The sequence below is a fragment of the Schistosoma haematobium genome, chromosome 1 (assembly GCF_000699445.3).
Source record: "Schistosoma haematobium chromosome 1, whole genome shotgun sequence".
Taxonomy (NCBI): domain Eukaryota; kingdom Metazoa; phylum Platyhelminthes; class Trematoda; order Strigeidida; family Schistosomatidae; genus Schistosoma; species Schistosoma haematobium.
Window position 1 is genome coordinate 5503468 of NC_067196.1, and position 21093 is coordinate 5524560.

Sequence of the window (21093 nt, forward strand, 5' to 3'; positions counted from 1 at the left end):
TCCTGCTCGCGGGATTCGAACCGAGGGCCTCCAGTCTCGCGCGCGAACGCTTAACCTACTGGACCACTGAGCCGGTATCCAATAGTGTTAATGTCTAACCTCAACCAATCCACGAAACCGCGCGACCATCTTCCATTGTACTGAGGTAGACACCTGTTTCTACCCGACACTAGTGAGAGTTTGGCATACCATTTAAAGCACGACCGTACGTTTGTACCAGCTAAATAGGATTCTCTGGTGTCTGTGTTGCAATTCTTCAAGGTTATTAAGGATTCTGTTCACTAGATCTGACTCCAAAGACGGACTAACCTAGAATATTTTCCAAAAACTTGAGCACTCGCACACTGCCGTTCGTCAGACTGCTAAGTAAGGAGACAAACAGATAGAAAAAATGACATTGTACCGCGCAAGATTTCAAATAAAAAAACTGAAAGGAACAGAAGAAATAATAATATAAATATATCAGGAGTTATGTTGAATGTTCAAATCTGAATATAGGGAGACAACACAAGGTGAGCGAAGATCCCATAGTTGAGAAATATTTTAATAGATGCATATCAGTGATAACACACTGAATTCCTAACGCTAAATTATATATTTGACTAAGGGAATCAATACTATTGTGATGGACAAAGTAAATTTCGAATTTCCAACAAGGTTATATGATTATGCAACAATTCATAGGAATTGACTAAAATGTCAAAGGAATCAATGCATTTGCGTGAAACCGAATAAACAGTTGAAGGAATACTAATCCGAAGTAGGAGCACTAATTAAATACAAAAACTAAATTCGGGATAATCTCAGAGAAATATTTAAATAATTTCAACTGTCCACCTGGTCATCTGATCTGTGTTTTTCCAAGGAAATAATGAGGTTGAAAGATGGATAAATCATGAGTACCGAATCTATAGACTGATTTAGACAGATTTATCAATTTGAGATGTCTTCGCTACATTTTTAAACGCGCATAAGCTGCTGATATACTACTCATCATATTGTTGAATTAGGAGACCTGGTTGAATTTTGACAGTTTTTTTTTGCTGCAGACGAAGGGAAAAGTACTACCAGTGAGACATGAATATTTGGGGAAATTGACAGAAACGTTAAAGTATTAGAGATTCCCATAATGAAAATAAGCGAACAATATTGTTCCCAATTAGATCGTCATCACACATATGATTGGTCTAGTATTTTCCTATAAATATTCATGTCATATTAGAGCTTGATGATCGCATTAGAAACAATGTTGTTCGCTCATATGTTTTCTCCCCAAGGCATAGTCATACCAGAAGTCTAACCAAAATTTCTCGGATGCTCAATCACCTACATAGTGTTTGAGAGCTCTTTTAGGTACACTACCAATGGCTTCGGCAGCAGCACTAACATGGATTTTGCGAAGCTGTTAGCCTATCACATGTTCACGTCATTAAAAGTCAGACCTCAGAACATCTTTTTGCATACATATTCACGTTCTTAATGGGCTAAACCACTTGGACTTGTTCCTATAGAAATAGCAAACAACATTCAAGAAGTGGGATTATGTGTCAGTTTATCGCTCACTGACTGTTGATTGGCCATTGTACAAGTTAGACAATCGATTGTTTGAAAGACCAATCAGAATTATACTGACACCGATCCTGAATCATAGTGACACATACCGTATGTTTTAACAGGCTGAACGAACTTAAAATTCTTTGAATGTCATCAAGTGTGGATTTCTATTCTCCTATTTATTAGTCGCCGCATTTATTAAGGTAGTAATTACCATTTGTTTTTATTTTCGAATATGTATGTTGTTAGTAAAATCAAGTCTGGAGTCGTAAAGTAAAAATTATGTACTCCATGGACTTTATTCATCATTGAGTGTGACGGTTTTTGAGGGTTGGAGCTGCGGTGTGGAGGTGACTGATTGTCCTGTAGTTCGGTAGCTGGTTATTGATGGGGATTCGTTATGAACTGATTGTGTTTCCTAGGCATAATTGTAACTCAACCATTATGTGTAAAAAGAATTCTTAAATTAGAAAAACCTTAACATGGATTAAATATCTGTTTATGTGATCAGGACTTTTATGTTGAGTCAAGGTACATTAAATATTACAGTAAATCTTTTATTTGAAAGTGCCGGTTATATGATTTCAGAAACAAGGTCTACATCGATTAAAAATCATGATCTAAATCTTGCGATTCTTCTGCAAACTACTGGTCAGTGTTCTAAGCTGAATTTCCTTTACGGATTGTTAGTCAGCAAATTAAACACAAATGGCGTCAGACTATTTTTTTCGCTAGAAACATGTTATACCACTTCAAATAAGGTTCTCAAAATACTGGTTTGAGAAACCTCTTGAATAAGTAGGCGTTTCCATTAGCTTAAATTCATGGAATGGTGCTTGGTCTGTTGCAAGTTTATGGAATACGCTAAAATGAAATATACACTTCAATTTGGGTCAACCATAAAATGTTTCTGATTAGTACAATTTAGTAATGTTCGTAGACCAACTCTCCCTAGCTCCCTTATGAACTTTTTCAAACTTAGGATGTGTGTAGAAATCTACTTGAGATTTCATTAAAGCACTTAGTTAAAATCGGTAATAGTACTGTGTGTTCGTCATCATCTTTTGTTGTTACCTCGAAATTTCTTTGAGGAATGTAAAGTTGACTTCTGTGTATCTGAATGAAAGTTGTACAATGTTCATGATAACTAGTCCTATATGTGCGTCATGACCGTGTAACCTATTAGCATTTTATTTACTTTACGGTTTCGGTCTGGTTGGGTTGCCTGTTAGTTGAGTAATTTGTTTAGTGACTTTTCGCACTAACCTGGCAAAGTAAAATGCTATCCTATTTCCGTCTGGAATTCCTGAAGGCACAATCTTCGACTCATTTACTTGAACAAGTCATTCGACGATATCCCAACTAACTACTTTTCATGGGCTAACGGAAAGTTATTTCATTTCAGAATGGGTCTTTGGCTTCAGGCCCCTTTGGTTTTGTTATGCATAGTGATTTTGGTTTCATCGGTGCCTACATCAATACAAAAACACGAGCTTGAAGAAAATGATTCGTAAGTTAAATTTACGATTTTTGAATGCCGTTTTTTCTGTTAATAAAACCACTTTACGTTTATTATTAAGACATACTTTATATGGTTAGTCATATTAGTGTATCTAGTTGATTTTACGTTGACTTTTAAGGAACTGTTACTGATGATCAATATGTTTGAAAAGGCTACAAACAAATTCTGGAGAGATGGTATTGTTGACTGGAGTTCTGTCTACCCGGGTTATGGACGTGTCTACCAATCCTGCCAAATAGATCTCATTAGCTTGTAGTGTTTCACACAATGGGAATTATGTATCACATTTGTATACGTCATATTCCAGGATATTTCCTCTGCTGAATTAAGCCATGACAATTTGAATGAATTTACATTCATATCAAGTCTATCCTTGACTAACTTATATTCCAGTACCAGTTCCGGCGCATCCAAGGATTACGTTCTTATTTGTACTACTAAAACTTTATAGTTACGTGTCACTTTCTATTAGAATTTTCCCATCGTTAGTTTTTACAAGACAACGGCTTATTGTGAAGCATGTCTCTACGTTTTGATCATTCTTTGGCCTAATAGATTTCTCGTCAACAAGATCTTTACGTTAAGCGCACTAATGTTAGTAGATGGATCATAACTAGTGTCGTAGTTGTTACACTTAAGTTCCAGGTTGACTCTTTGTCCACTGGGAAGTGTAGATAGTCGTTGGAGGTATTTTAATCATACTCTGAAGTGATAAGAAGGGATTCAAGACTTTGGAGCGCCTATTAATAGAAACCAGGGTTGCATGTGTTCCTTGTGATTTTTCGACTTATGTTAGTTACTTCTTGAGGATAGCAGAGACGTGTTCTTTTCGAGAGGTAAAACTTGATGACCAAAATACACGATCATCTCTTGCTTTAAACTTCTCCAGCTTGTCTAGGTTACTGGGATCTAGATACCTGGTGTCAGTAAAACGAATGACATACCGATCAACGTCATTCACTGTTGTGCAGGATTACTTATATATTTTTTAGGCACAAATATTGGTACAAAAGGACACTAACGTATGTATGGGACACTCAAACCATTGAATTTGCGTGGGGTAGGATAATACCCGGATCCCCGAACCAGAGGTGATCTTCTTAGAGGGCCGTTATTCTCCGCGACGTTGACCTGTAGGTCTAATCCACAAGGCAGTAGAGTATACTGTCGGTTGCTATGTACACCGAGTGAGCCAACTCCATTGTGCATCATTGCAAGAAGCGATTTCCTACAGGTGTAACTCTAAGCTATTCTCTAGACTGTCGAGCACAGAGTCTTGGTTTAACCAAAGTCAGAACAAGTAAACTATTTGGCTTGATAAACTTTATCTGTTTTTAAAACATAAATTAACACCGTTAGTATACAAAATAAATAGTACAGTCTATTAACACAGAGAAAAACAGAGGCATAAGCAACATACCGAACAGTAACTAGAGAATAGGAAAAACGAGTCAACAAAGCAAATATTGTTTTATAATGAACATAAAATTGTGATTGGTGAATAAACAAGATATGGTCATACAAGGTCGATAAAAGTTAATGTGGTGATGGGCGTTTTACTTTATCATTGGTGAGTTCGTTTATCGATCACATTTTACATCACTTCGTTTTGCTTCGCTTTCAGATCAACGATTGGACGTATTCAAAAATCCATTCTCGTATTTATTTAATTCCATCATTCACTACATCGCGATCTAAGTCGATGATTATATACGAGGATTGGCGATATGTATATTTCGATAGCAAGCAGCAAACGATATACTTGAGGTCAGATAATGGGCCATTAATATGGTGAGCCCGACGTAATGACTAATATAAGAAATGCACACACATACGCTCACATAGAATCAGTCAAGGTTGGTAAGTGAATAAGTGACGGTAAAATGTGCCTAGAAAAGAATGAGTAGACTGATCTGTCCAGAGGCTAGAATAAGCTATGTGGGCGTGCATAGCAACCGACATTACGACAGCAACGTTAGGAGAAGCGGTCATATGGTAACTGGTGACCAAGATTAGGTACATATCCTATATGTTCCCTCAGGATCCTGGGACGCATATGGACCACTGGTTTCGGATAAGGTTTATCCAACCTCCCAATGTAAATCCTATATACTCACTAGCCCGGTTTAAGCTCCGGTCATTCATTTTTCTTTCTCTTAATTTCGTGAACGACACCCCCACCGCTAGGTAACTAGTGGGGTTTCCCTGACAGTGACTGTATGCCGGTGGCCATACGATGATTTGAAGAGGGAGAGTGGTCCCCCACCCTCGGCCGTACCAGGGCATTTAGGGGGCGGTGCGTAGAATTCTAAATATAATTGAGATGGTCTACCGAGTAGATTGTCTTAAAAATAGGAATCAAAGTTAATTTGTTTTGGTTATTTTTGACATTTAATTTATTATCCTTTAATCTCTTTAGCTTTGACAGTCAACTGATAGAGGATAACAGATCTCATTTTCGAGAACGCCAGTCTGGTAACAGGCTTGGATCTGATAAAAGTAGGCTATTTTTATATAACAGCCCTAGTTTTTCAGTTACTTTTTGTTAACTATGTCACATCATCAAAGCGGTCTGGGTTACATAGGATTGAAATCATTAAATTATAAAAAGGCCCAATCAAACGTATACTGGGGAATACTATATGGTTAGAATAATCTGTTTTGAGTTTTGAGCTTCCAAATTAAACCTGGTTATTTCTGTGCATACATATGTTGATAATCCACGAGGACAGTTTTTTTTTTGTTTCGGTAGAACAGTTAGTTGGGACATGGTTAATTTTGGCACGTTGATTATTTAGGTTTCAGAATACAGTCAGTGTTATGCTTAGGACTGATTTCGCTGAAACCGTTTGGTAAGCTGCCCATACGAGCTGAACACCAGTTATGGTCACTGTCAAACTATCATGTTAAATACGTTTTCGGTTCCATGCCACTGTAGTTCAATGTTTCGTAGTCAAAACAGAACTAAAATTCGGTTGATATTAAGTCTAAGCATTATCATTTGAAAAAAAACAATACCAAGTGGAATTTCAGTTATTCAAATAGACCATTGATTAGCACTTAAGACTTTTAGTGCCGTCTGATAGTAAGTACCATCGAATAAAAAGGAAGTAAAAAATGTATCTGTAAAAAGTAGCCTTGTAGCAAGACTTTAATTAACAAATTCTCAATGCTTGTATTTGAGAAATGTGGGAATCAATGTCCTGTTTTTTGCCTACAAAAGTTACTGTTCAGTACTCAGATGAAATTTGATAGCAGTTAGTTTATCGCATTCATTAGAAAATCAATCTCCTAATCCTCAAGTTAATCATTTAAATCTCAGTTCTGGTTCATTATTTTATAAATATATTTCATTATAAATTATTAAGAAGCTTAGAAATTTTTTTCCATAGACCAGTTATTTTTACATTCACGTACTATTTTCCTTACTGTCTAGCATTTATTTATTTATTTCGTTCATGAAGTAAGTTGGTTATTTTCTGTCAAACCAATAGATTTCTCAGTGAATTTTGTGCACCTTCTGGCAAAAATAAACTATGTACTATTCATTCATTAGAGTTGGTACTGAATGTCATGCTGATGTCTAGTAGGTGGTATGTAGTTGTGATTATAAAACGATTTATCATGCTTCTGGCTTTGCAGTAACTCTGCCAAGTTGTAGATGCGAACGAAGACTTAATCATTGCGTTAAAGGCTGTGTCATTAAGAGTCTAACACTCCCAATCGCAAAGTTTCCATCTACAAACGGGGTTAAAACTTTTTTTTTCTATGTAGTTAGGGCGAAACGCTTTAGAGGATTATCCGTATTTTATAGGTAATTTTATTTGCAGTTGGTGTGAGCTAATTTGTTTTCCCCATTTTGTTTTGTCGTTTTTTGCAATTTATTTATTCCTTTTAAATTGCTGTTCGATATAATACTCACTTTTTTTCGGTATAAGCTTTGTGTGAATTTTGCTGTTTGTTTGTCTTTGATGTTGTGATTTCACACTACACACACTAATTGACCATAAATATGTGGCTTGTTGGTTAAAACACTTGTAAATGATAAGCTGCTGGTTTGAATCCTACTTCACCTGCTTCGATAATATCACTAACCGGATTCATAACCATCTACTTGGCTAGTTAATTCCACCATATTATTATATTTTAACACTAACTAATGTTAAATTTTATCCTGTTGTTTAACCGATAGATGATTCATTACCTGGTGAAAGACGGTCACGTAGGCGTCGCAGAAAGCATGTGAGTTTCAAGTCGAATTTGTTTAACGTTTTCCTGTATCATTCATTTCATCATACTCCAATAACGCTTTTCTGTTCAGCTGTTGAGGCGCAATTATGGGTGTTTCCAACTAATTCTTTTCACTCATTGTATAGTTTATATATGCAGGGATTGTTGATTTACTTACTTTTATGTAATTAACATTGACTAGTTAAAAATATCTTAAGCTTTAAAAAACTAGCTAGTATTTCTAGTCCTTACACTAAAAGCATTACCTCGAAACTAAATGCACAAAGAGGTACTTGGTGAGTGAGTTATTTCTGTGTTGTGATTGGTGATTCACAAATGGGTAAATTGACGGTATTGTCTTATCGAAATTCCTAGGAGATTAAGGCGTTCTAACTGTGCGAGGGATTGTTGTATCTTCAAAAAGGGCAAATTCTTAAATTGTATTAGATGTTGTGTGAATGCCCACTTATTATGGAAGGGTTTATTTTATCTAGTCCGATTATTGACTTATTCGCCTATATTTTCTATAGGACTGGTGGTCTCTCTACCCAATAAAACTACTACCTTCTCCTAACCAGTGACTCAGCAACTGTATCTAATATCTGTAGAATCTTAATGCTTGTTGTCTCGCGAGCTGTTCCCGACTAGTAGACAAAGATAGCAAGCAGATACCTTCCAGGTAGTTTTCTTAGGTGGCCACACTCAGAGCCTTCGACCACAAGATCTAATCAACAAGGCAGTGGAGCATCGTAGGGGGATGGAGTCTAATGGTAGCCAGTGACCAACAATCGGTTCATACGCCATTTCTTCCTACAGGATAATGGAGCCCACGTGCACCATTGGTTTGGAATCAGGGTTCTCCAACTCCTCTAGATGGACTGTCCGTGTCCACCAACCTGATTAAATCGCCAGGCATTCACTTTTCGTCCTCTTGATTTCGTAAACAACAGTAATGCCGTGAGAAGACAATGAGTAAGACTTTCCTGGCAGTGGTTGTATGTACGTGGCTATGTGAGAGCATTTCGAGAGGGAGAGCTGACTCTTCCCACTCTCGGCCGTACCAGGGCATCGGGGGCTCGTCATTCGAGATTCGGAGTGACGAGTGAAATAACGGTTTTTGGATCAAACCGAAGCTTCCATGTAGGGGAATATAATAAACATATCACACGGATTACATTTTTAAAAATATGGGCTTAGTTTTTCCCTACAGTATTTCAAAAATGTATATGCGAGTGGCGACTGAAAGAAACACTCACCAAAATTTTTTTATTTGATTCTTATCTTTTGTATTTCTATCCCATATTCAAAGCATTTTGAGACAAATTTCTGAACGTTAGTTATCGTGACTATTTCCCCCTCTCTGTTATTGATTTTCCCGTTGTAATACTTTTACTGTTTCTGCTTTTCATTCGTTTGCCAAATATTGCGTTTATTTCATAGGTTTCATTACTTGATCGTCGTCACATTTTCCCAAATATATTCGTTTGCAATGGCATAGTTGCATCCATTCTTCGTCTTCTTCCAAATTCTAAGCATCTGAATTTCGTATATTTTTTTGAAATTTCCCTAATTTATATATTTTTTAAAATTGTTTCCTCGGTGGATAATTTTTTCTATTACCTCTGAAACTATTACTATGTCTGCTACTCTGAAATTTACCCTAACAGTTTCATCTCGTTGTGCTAATGGGATGTGGAAACTTCAACCGTTGTACACACATATCAGGTTCTACTTGGCGACATACGGCCCTATTTCCTGTTTCGAATCTCTTATGTTTTTTATCCTGTTGATTTTTTTTCCGTCTCAATCTCTGTGCTATTGTGAGTTGCAACAACCCCGATACACAATAGCAGATCATAGTTTCATTAACCAACTAATATTCCTAGTATTTTCTCAACAATAATGTAGTTGTTTATCTTATCCTTATTTGTGATTGCTAAAAGTTACTGTTTTCCGTTTTATTACGAAAAACTACTTTTCTTTAAATATGGCCCAGATTTAAATTATTACAATATGTTATTCTGAATTACAGTTGTCCACATTCAACATTATATACCAAAGGCACGTTAATGATACTGCCTTCAACTTTTGCTGGGATGACTATCGTATTTGTTAAAAGATTCTTTTCAGCTCGCTATCAGTTTTCTTCAAAATGGATTTCTCAAAGTTTTAGCTGGATTTCGTAATACACGTAGTTAACCACATCAAAAGTAATTCAACAACTCATCAGTAATGTTAGTTGAAAATCCTACTGCAGCACATATTGACTGAAGTTAAAAATATGAGCAGTTAAATTCTGACTCAGTTGTTTGAGTAGTATCGTGCTCCCTGTAATATCTGTCCTAGGCTCAATCTGATGTATGTTGTCAAGACCGTCCTCGTCGTTAATGATTTCCGTTTCAGCATAATATCAGTTAGCTGGTGTTCAATGGTTTTACAATTGATCCTAGTTCATAATAAAAATACCTTTCAAATAGTGCAAACTCCATACAAAAACCACCTTAGGAAGTACTGTTTTATCAATTATCTATTTAAAATTGTTTATACATTATATTATTTCTACATTTTTATGTTTCCTCGCAGAACCGAAATTGTGAACAACCAGGCCAATGTCCTGAAGGTAAATTACCGACTAGTATTTTTTAGATGCTTATAACTAAGTTTATTTTATGGGCAGATTTATTTAAATTAAACTTTTTCCAGTTGGATAATCATCAGTTTACCAACCTATTCAAAGTAATTCCATATATATAAGGCCTCTCGAAGTTCTCTCAATAATTACTGTATAAAAGGCATAGGATATGTTGAAATCATAAAGTTATATTTCGTTATACAGATGATACCTTTTTGTATACTTAAGATTTCACTAATCCATCAGGTATTAGACTCTTATTACGTCATTCTATAATTAAACAAGTCATGCATACAGATGACTCCTGAATGAATTCAGTCTTTTTCCAAGAAACGCTTTGTCACTCAAAATACGCCCAAGACTTTTACCCGACTTTTGACTAAACAAACCTATGCCGTCTGGATACTATTTTAAGGCCGTTTAAGAATCTTCGAGAAAAGGACCAACTCCGTAAAAGTCAAGTCAAGTTGTTATTCATAAGAGCATATCTGTAGGAAACTATTATTTATTTATTTATTTATTTATTTGAATACATAAATATTGGTACAAGAATGCGCCAAATATATATGCGCCACATAAAACAATGAGAGTTTAAGGGGAAGGAAAAAAAAGAGAGTAATAACGAAGAGATTGATGTAAGGTGGTGTAATAATAATGGTAAAAATGGGGGAACGGAAAGGTACAATCAGAAGAAATCTTTCAGTTAAGGAAGACACAACCACTTTTTATGGAGAAAGTAAAAGGAGGTTACAGCAGGATCGCTACTAGCTTCTATTCTGAGCCACATCTGATAACGTCTCTAGCCACTGTGTCGCACCATCTTTCGGACCCCAGCCAGGGAGTCGTGAAGGACCAACAGAAGCCAGTTCTTTGCAGCTTTGTTCCATCCCACGACACCATGTCATATACTGACCACCTCTCCGCTTTTTCCAACCAGTCCCAGAGTCGGCAAATAATGCACGACGTGTAATTCTCTGGGACGACATTCGTAGAACATGTCCAAACCACCGAAGTCGGTGTTTCAAGATGGTGACATCAATTGCATTATCGTCTCTGTGCCCGAACACACGATACCGAACCTCTGCAAACTAACATGGTGTTGCCACTGGATGTGAGCAATCCTTCCGAGACAATGTTGATCAAACACAGAAAGTCGTTCAACATCCTCAACTCGGAGAGGCCAAGTTTCACAAGCATAGAGCAAAACTGCTCTCACCGATGCGTTGTAGATCCGACCTTTTACAGCCAGACTAACATTACAAAGGCGCCAAAGGTGGCCCAGATTGGCATAAGCCGCTCTGGCTTTCACTATACGTGCATTGATCTCATCACTCACACCCCCACCAGCACTCATGTAGCTACCTAGATACACGAACTTCTCGACTGCTTCTATCTGCTCACCATCCAGAGTGAGTACAGGATTGGAATCCTGCCAGTCTTGTAGAAGTACTTTGCACTTCTAAGGTGCAAAGCGTATACCATACCTACGGACACTGATTGCCAACTGATTAAGTGCGGATTGCATGCCTTGGACATTATCGCACAGTAAGACAATATCATCCGCATACTCAAGGTCGAGAAGTCTTTCTCCATGCAACAGATCCACATCACCACTACTTACACTCATCAGATCTGTTTCCAGAATGTCATCGATGGCAAAGTTGAAGAGGAATGATGAGATTGGTCAATTCTGTCTGACCTGACTGCTTGAATGGAACAATCAAGAAAGGTGGTTGTATGCCCTCACTCTGCCTGAGGTGTTTGTATATAGGGCTTTTAGGATGTTAATAAACTTCTCAGGCACACCCTTCTTCAATAGACAATCCCAGAGAACAGTCCTGTCCAACGAATCGAAGGCAGCCCTGATGTCAAGAAACACTACGATTGTTGGCCTTTGATAAGTATGGCGGTGTTCTAACATTTGGCGGAGGGTGAAGATATGATCAATACATCCCCTACCAGAACGAAACCCAGCCTGCTCCTCGCGAGTCAATCTTTCTCGGGTTTTGAACAACTTACGAAGTATGACGGAAGCCAATAGCTTGGACGCAATCGGAGGTAGACTTATCCCCCGATAGTTGTTACAAGAACAACGTGAACCCTTTTTAAAGATAGGGACAACTATCGACTCATTCCATGACGTTGGTACACTCTCTAGTTCCCAAACCTTTGTAAACAACGTCGTCAATTCCTTAGTCAGAAAGTCACCACCATCTTTAAAAAGAGCCGGAGGTAACTCATCTGGGCCAGGTGATTTGTAGCGCTTCAAGAGTTGGAGTTCCTTGCGGACTTCCGCCTCATTTGGTGGATCAGTCGCCACCGGGCATGGAGGGCAGGACAGTCTGACCGATGTTGCCGGAGTAGCAGGCCAGTTGATCTGCCCTTTGAAAAATTCTGCCCATCGTCCAAGACGTCGATGGACGTTAGTGATTGGCATCCCATCATCCTCGTAGATTGTTTCGCTCGCACCAGACTTCTTGCTGCCAGTGGCTTGGATGAGCTGAAAGAGCTCCCGGTAATTATCAGATGCAGCTGCTGCCTCCAGCTCATTAGCGCGCTCCGACCACCAGGCTTCTCGGTCCTTACGCAAGCTTTGCCCAATTTCCTTACGTAACATCCTTCGTTTATGGTCAAACTCACGGTCACCCGGAGTAGACCGACGGGCTTCAATGAGTTGTAAGGAACCAGAAGAAACCCAGTGCTTATAAGCGGGACGTTTCGCGAACCCACAACTGACTGTACCCGCCATTTTCATGGCGTCATGCAATTGCAACCAATGCTCATCTATACTTTTCGGTGGAATGGTAGCTAGCCTAGAAGCTAACTCGGTTCGATACTTACTAGCAACAGAAGTTGCAACCAGCTTGCTAACATCAATCCGTTGGTGGCGGTCACTTCGTTGTCCACTGAAAAATAAGGTAAGATTGGCGCAGACCAAGGCATGGTCAGAGTCCAGATAGGTACTCCAAAAGGAGCGGCAATCTTGTACACAACCACGCCAGCGATAGCTGATCGCGATGTGATCAATCTGAGTCCAGGCTTGGGATGCAGAGGGAGGACGCCAGGTGGCACATCGGCGATGACTGTGCCGAAAGTTAATGCTAGCCAGAAACAGGTTGTGGTCTGTGCATAATTGCAGTAGACGGTCCCCGTTATCTGTCCTGCGACCAACGAGTCCCCATCGGCCACCCAAACGACTCTCTTCTGTGCCTAGACGCCCGACCTGAGCATTCAAGTCTCCGGCTAGTACTACAATATCTGTCGAACGCACTTTCTGGAGAAGAACAGATAACTGGTGGTAAAAGTCATCCTTGATTGCATTCGGGCTGCAATCTATTGGAGTATAGGCGGATATGACGAAAAGACATCGTTTCTCACACCGATTTCTTCTCACTTTGATGGAACTCTCTAATCTAACAGCACATAACCGACTGTTAATGGGGATCCAATCGATCAGTGCTGCCTCAGCTCTAGCGCTTAGTGCGACACCAACGTCAGCAAGACCAGACGACGCCACAGGGTCCCCGGATAAGCGCACCTAAAACAAGCTTTTTGAAGCGACAGATGGAGAGCGAATTTATAGTACTTCACCATAGTCTTGAATACGGGTCTCGGACAGACAGCAGACATCGATATTAAGACTTTCCAAAGACATAGCCAGCCCTATCTGTTGTCCAACCTGCATAAGTGTGCGAACGTTGAAGGCAGCCAGTTTGAATGGTGCACGTGGTTTCAGAAAAACTGCTTCAGTACTCATATTCGGTGGTAACATACAATTTTCAACCGGACAGTGACTCGAGATCGTGTAGGTAGAAAAGAGTTTCCACCAAGGGCGAGCTGCTGTATAAGTCGAAAAATAAGTATAGACAGAGTAGGAATAAAAGAGGGTGAATAATGACGCAGTAAATAATAATAATAATAATAATAATAATAATAATAATAATAATAATAATAATAGTAATGATAATAATTTGAATCATTTGGTTGTTTTTCGAAGCGAGAAAAGTAGTTTCCATAGATATAGAGAGTTCATCGTTTGCGTGTGGGCTGTGATACTGCCCGGGTGCCCAAACCGAAACAGGTGGTTATCTTAGGGTGCCACACTCAGAGCCTTCGACCTAAAGGTCTAACCCAAAAGGCAGTGGAGCATCGTAAGGAGATGCAGTCCCATGGTAGCCGGTGACCGAAAATTGGTTCATACGCCATTTGTTCCCTTAGGACACTGGAACCCATGTGCACCATTGGTTTGGGATCCGGTTAAAGCGCCGAACATTCGCTCTCCGTCCTCTCATTTTCGTAAAAAACACCCCCGCCACGAGAAGACGGTGAGTAGGACTTCCCTGGCAGAGGCTATATACGCGTAGCCGTGTGAGAGTATTTCGAGAGGGCGGGCGGACGCACCCCGCTCTCGGCCATACCAGGGCATTTGGGGGCACTAATTGGAAATAAAATAAACAGACAGCTTCAATGGAAATTGGTGGACCAGCCAATTAAGATAATCACTGCTTATGGATTATGACTACCAAGAATGTTAATATAAATTTACTTCAGTAGGTTTACCCACGTTGTTAAGCGCATCAGTGTTCTTACGATGGACGGGGCAAAACCACAGTTTAACGTTGGCAACCCGTCAAAGGACTCATTTTGCATCATGTTAAGAATCTTGGTTTGCCTCTATGCACTGTTTCTAAGTGCACACAGACCAGTAATACTATAAGGAATCATAGTTATGTAGTTCCGCATAAGCTTGATTTTATGTGAAAAATATATAGGATTAATTTTATTCAGTATGGTCATGAAAATAGCAGATCTAATGAATTATTTAATAACATCATTTGGGCTTTCTTGAATTTTCCGACATATTGAACAAAATCCCCCCTAATCGTCATAGTTTCCTTTTCATCCAGATTTCCTCGTTGATATTAAAATGTAAATACATGAATTTACGGGATGAATATCATTTACAGTTCCACCTCCAAAAATCTTTCACAAAAGATAATCACAATATAACAGCATAGAAGAAAATATTTTGGGCGTTTTTGTAGAAAAAAAAGTTGTTTCAATGTGTTAATGGAACCGGATAAACAATGATTAAATAGATTTTCTACACCCGCTTCGGTTTGGGCACCCGGACAGTATCACAGCCCTCATACATATCGAATGAGATTTGTGTGGCGCGTATGTATTTAGCGCCTCCTTGTACCAGTATCTAGGTGTTAAAATAAATGAATAAGATTTTCTACAGAGAAATACCAATTGAATTTGGATAATGTATATTATGTAGAAAAGTGTCAACAGTTATTAGAGATAAAATTCTCATAGTAATTTCCAATTATCTTATTCTAGTTGTTGCATTCTGCATAAAGTTTGAGATTTGATAGTTTTATAAAAAATCCCACCACTAATGGTAATAATAATAGTTTTGTATTCCATTTTGTTTATTGTTCATCACTATTTCAGGTGGTGCTAATTGGAGACGGCCACATAGACGTGGAAAAAAACATGTAAGCTTTATGTGTAGATAAAAATTACTTCATCAGTTAACTGTACTTTATCATCGTTGAAAATTAAATAAAAAGTTGTTTAGGGTACACCCGATAATCTATCGTTGAACACCTTCGTCTTTGAAATTATTCATAGTGGCACAGACGTATCGATTTTTGATCTGTTCTTAATCGTTGTATTGTACATCCTATTTCTCGATTTTATTCGCTCTTTCCGAACTGTCGTTTCAGTGTTTAATTTCCTAATGTGATTGGTGTTTGTTCTTTATTTGTTTTTTTTCTCATCTTAATTCTTCTCTTGTTGTGATGATGCAAACTCAACTGACATTTTTAGCCGATACACCTTTGTGCCAAGTCCTGCCCCTAAATGCCCTGGTACGGCCGAGAGTGGGGAGAGTCAGCTCTCCCTCTCGAAATGCTCTCACATAACCACGCATATATAGCCTCTGCCAGAAAAGTCTTACTCATTGTCTTCTCACGGCATTACTGTTGTTTACGAAATTAAGAGGACGAAAAGTGAATGCCTGGCGATTTAATCAGGTTGGTGGACACGGACAGTCCATCTAGAGGAGTTGGAGAACCCTGATTCCAAACCAATGGTGCACGTGGGCTCCATTATCCTGTAGGAAGAAATGGCGTATGAACCGATTGTTGGTCACTGGCTACCATTAGACTCCATCCCCCTACGATGCTCCACTGCCTTGTTGATTAGATCTTGTGGTCGAAGGCTCTGAGTGTGGCCCTCTAATAAAACCACCTGCTTCAGTTTGGGCACCCGGGCAGTGTCGAAGCCCTCACACAAATCAAATGAGATTTGTGTGGCGCATATGTGCCTCCTTGTACCAATATCTATGTGTTCAAATAAAATAATAATAATAAAATGTGCGAAGTCACGTATTGGCTGATTGACTGAATAGGATTGTGAACTGTGTCCATAAAATTCAGACTGGATTTCATGCGTGTATTTTTAAAATAGCTTGACAATATGTAATATTCACTTTTGTTTACTTTTATGTTATTCCTTAAAAATGAAAAGCTATCTATTCAATCATATTACGTAATAACTTATTTCAGCGTCCATTATACGACTGTCTTCATTTATTCTGAACACCATTATAAGTGATATTAATTAAAAGTATGCTAATATGGTTTCTCTTTACGGATGTTCTCCATTCAGAAAATTTTAAATTCAGTGTCCTTAATTAAATATTGTTCAAAACTAATGTTTATTCTTTGCTTTGTTTCTGTTTGCTTTTAGCGTACACGATGCAGTGGTGATGGTGATTGTCCTGAGGGCAAGTTTCTACTTTTTAAATATTAATTCTTTAAATTAATTAGTTGATCAGGTTGTTAAAAAGACATATTGTCATTTTTAAACGAAATGATACTCCTGTTACCTCGACACAACTCACCACCCAATTTAACAATCAAAGACATTACCCTTAAAGTATTCTGGCTGTGACTGATTTCTTATAGGACTGATATATTTTCATAGATTATTAACTTTTATTATATTTATCTAGTCTTCGGTTTCGATCAAACTGAAGTATCAGCCACTAGTTTAAACAAATGTGTTCTGTGTAGCGAGAATAAATGCTAGTCGATTGGTTTCTGTAGTTGGATCGTTTTCTTATTTCATCAGGAATATATCTCCATGGAGTGGTCTTAGTAGTGATTACATAATAAGACCATTAAACTGCCTTTAAAATTGGTTGTTAGATTAAAAATGTACATTCATTGTTCACCCGATGATTAAATCTTTTCATTTGGCAACCGGACATGTAAGAGTCATTAAGAGTTCTGTTCTCGCTCACTTGGCGGATACAGGACATCAAATTGACTTGAATAAGATTTTTAAGGTTGTCCACCATATTCCATCGCATCCACCACATGGTTAACGAGTTTGTCTGTTCCATATTGCGGAAGCTATCGGAATTCGTGTTCGCCAACCTAACTTGTGCATCCAAAAGAAGTTTGTACAACCACTCTCTCGGCAATGAGTGTGATAGTGAGCTTTTAGTTGAATTTTCACTAAATCCCTTCTTTCAGAATTATTCAAACGATTTTCTAATTTCTTCGACTTTTGTATTTTTACATATTCTTGCTATAATACTATAATGCTGACCTTTCAGAGTAATCTCTTAGTTCTTTTTGTATTACCAGAATGAGTGTTTATGAAGGTTGTAGTAATCTAATAGTTGAATTCATAAATCCATTTAAGCTAGATCACCATGAAAAACCTGGAAGCACACGGGACTCGAACCCAGGGCCTCCTGTCTCGCGCGCAATGTAGCAATTGTTTGATTTTTCGAACAATTTGATTGTTATAATCCTCTTTCTTCCAATTACTCAATATATTTTGTAATCGATACATTGTGTAATCATTACACTACGTAACCACTTGATGAGTATTATTTCGTTGATGTAAATCCTATATATAGTTGTAGAGTCATGATGAAAAACTAATTGAAAAGAAATTTCTTCGTTCTATTTACTAAGTTTTGTTTCCTTCAGTAAGCTGATAATTCATATCTTAGTATCATAACTGAAGTATCATCCCCATCTCAAACTTTAAGTGTTACATACACTTGACACCGAGAGATTATGAATGAATGACAATTGGTAGTTAATGGTACTCGATGTCCAACCACTGGATTGAATCTAACTTCCTTCTACTTTAAATTCTGAAACTGGTAGCATCACTTGCCTTCAAATCGAAAGAATGGCTCAAAACCGAGGGTACACGAATTTCTACTTGGTAAATAAGTTATGAACTAGAAAAGAAGGCCCAGGACAGAGTGGGTTGGAGAATGCTGGTCGGCGGCCTAATCTCCATTGGGAGTAACAGGCGTAAGTAAATAAGTTATGAGAAGACGACTACATCAGTTTTCGATTATTTGTATTAGAATATTCTATAAATTTCGGTTGTATTTTCAGTTCCTGGCTTCTTTTTTTCATAGGTCAAATGTGTAAGGAACGTCGTCACAGAGGACGTAAACATCAAACACGTGGTGTTCCGCCACCTTCCGGCAGTTTATCTCCATCCTCACACAGTGGACTAAAAGTTGGGAAGAAATTTTGTCGTGAGAGAAAAAGTGGAGTACATAGAAGATCAGGAATCCTGTAATTCGTATCAAGGAACATAATCATTAGTATTCAAAGGAACTTCGTTTATACTAGTTTATACTATTCATATATATATATATATAATATATATATATATATATATATATATATATATATATATATATATATATATCCTAATATTTCCTTATTTATTGTTTTCCTGTTGTTTTTTTCTATAGAAATTTGTCTGTTTATCTTCGAACTGACTTTTGTTCAAAAAGTATACAACACTACATTCACCCATTCATCCATATACTCAATTTAATCCATTGCAAAAAAAGTAATTTTACTTATTGTGTTTGCGATCCTATTTCATGTTTTATCAACTCATTCAGTCATTAAGCATTTAATTCCTTATCCCCACTGCTCGATTTTACCCTTGCAATTTTACTCAGTTTTATTTTTGCTTGTTTTTGTTTATATTTTGCCTTAACTGGTCTTTTTTTGTCATTGAAATGTGTGTGTACACGTATGTAGTTTTGTTTCTTATATTTGCTTTTATTACAGTTCTCAGTAATTTCCGATGGGAAATATGAATTACTCAATGTTGCCAATATAAAAAATACACGATAAATCCTTGTTATTCATCTTCAGTGTATGTTCACTTATCATCTTCAAATTGTTTTCATTACCACTGTTTACCTGGTCATGTAATTACCGGTTATTCTATTCAACGAAAGTTTTGGGGTAATTTGTAGTTTGTATTCGTCATGAATTAATCTCAATATGAGTATCACTGAAAACTAGGACGCATTGGACAGCTGTTTCATACTACAGCGATGCTCACTCACGATCCATTCAGGGATTGAACCCACCAGATCTCGCATGGAACTCAGTCGTTAGAAACAATGAGTTGGGGTGCGGTGGTGCAATTGCAGCTTCAATCAACTTGAAATATATCATGACAATCATCCAATATCACTGGTAGCAATTTCCACTTCCTCCATGTCTGAACTCTACCAGTTGTGAGTCCTTACTAGAGCTTCAGGGACATCTTGTAGTCACTTATGAGCTTGCTTAAACAGGTTTTATAGAGGTTGGTTTACTTTGTAGGCTGTATTCGTCAGTGGTACTCTGAGTTCCATCAATATAACCTATAAATTAAACCAATCTCAAAACTGCAACTCACTATCCGATAAATTAGGAAGTCATTGTATCAATGCATAATTGTTGAATGATCTACTATATTAACTAGTATCAGTTAAAATATCATTTGATAATCAACATGTAGTGGGTGATTTTTCCAATTTCTGGTTGTACTACTTATCTTCACTATCAGTACGAATGAACATGGGCAGATTTGTTTATTATAATATTTACAAGACTACAAAATAAATGCCATTGATTTTCTATGCCATCGAATTATCATGGCGTTAATCTGGTTGTTGTAAATAGAAATTGATCGATCTATATCATGATGTATACTAAAGTTAACCGAATGCATTATTAGATTAAACAACACAATGAATCCGTGTTAAACCACATCTGTCAGAAATAACTTGGATTTTCGGGTAGACATTACTTGTGATTGTATCCCTGTTTTAATTTACAAAAGTTAAAATAAAATTGAAGTTTTCGTTTTTTGTAGTTATATACTTTTAAAAAAATTTGATTCAAATGTTCAATAATAAACTGCTTCAATGTTCTGCTCCTGTATGGCTTTTATGACGCTTCCAAAATGGAAGGGAACTCTTAACCTGTTCAAATCTTATACTATAACTGCCTTTAAATTTGCTCTACTTTTTCACATGACAAATTTCACATTTTTCATAGCCCTTCACATACACATAATTATATCTCACAAGTAGTCCCTTTAATTTGAATGGACAAACGTTGGGATGAGGTAGGTTTTGTTTGTACTTAATATTGAATTTGTCCATTTGAACTTGTCAATTTATTTACTGAATAAATGGCTTACACTAAGTTGTGAAACGTCAGAAATTGGATCTTTTTCTCTAATCATTGGGATAATACAAATATATCATTATTAGTATTTAAACAACGCTTATATTCTTTATGAATTTATCAGTTTAAACCTTGGTTACGACATGAAAGTGGACTCCCGTTTAATCCCTTTTCAGTTTATGATGGTAGGTGTCTTATATTTTCAGTATTTATGAATACAAGTTTATACGTTTTCAGAGCAGTGTTCTAATGTTTAATTCATTCGATTTTTTACAAAGAAATCGCTGGGTAAACGTATAGTATCATTATCTTTCACACAAACCATGTCATTGAAAACCCACTATGTTAACTTTTCTTTGTTAAATGGGTTACAGTAAATGATGTTGAATAATTTTAAAAGAGAAAATTGGCAAAAGTAGTGTTTCCCTCCGTTAAACATTAATGTATTTCTATCCTCTATGTTTGAAATAAACACTTAATTCAACTTTCACAGCATATACCGAGAGTAGTGGTATGGTAATTATAATTTAGTTTGAACAATCTTCAGATATGGGTCAGAACACCAGTTAGTCGTGTACACTATTGAGGATTCTCAGACATGCACGAAACGACTGTCCTAT

The 21093-nt window shown here is 37.4% G+C and overlaps 1 protein-coding gene across 4 annotated transcripts; it reads left to right on the top strand.

Moving 5' to 3' along the window:
* Positions 1-1689: 1689 nt before the first annotated feature.
* MS3_00010026 (uncharacterized protein) lies at positions 1690-19140 on the top strand. 4 transcript variants are annotated; one of them, XM_051218358.1, is made up of 8 exons: positions 1690-1757; positions 2867-3064; positions 5496-5575; positions 7269-7318; positions 9890-9926; positions 15399-15442; positions 16701-16737; positions 18403-19140. In XM_051218358.1, exons 2-8 carry the CDS (start codon positions 2961-2963, stop codon positions 18567-18569), a joined length of 519 nt encoding a protein of 172 aa, XP_051072989.1. In that variant the 5' UTR covers positions 1690-1757; positions 2867-2960; the 3' UTR covers positions 18570-19140. The 4 variants fall into 4 exon arrangements, with proteins under 4 accessions (XP_051072989.1, XP_051072990.1, XP_051072992.1 ...); XM_051218357.1 differs by having other exon boundaries at positions 18748-19140; XM_051218359.1 differs by having other exon boundaries at positions 1700-1757; positions 2960-3064.
* Positions 19141-21093: the final 1953 nt, after the last annotated feature.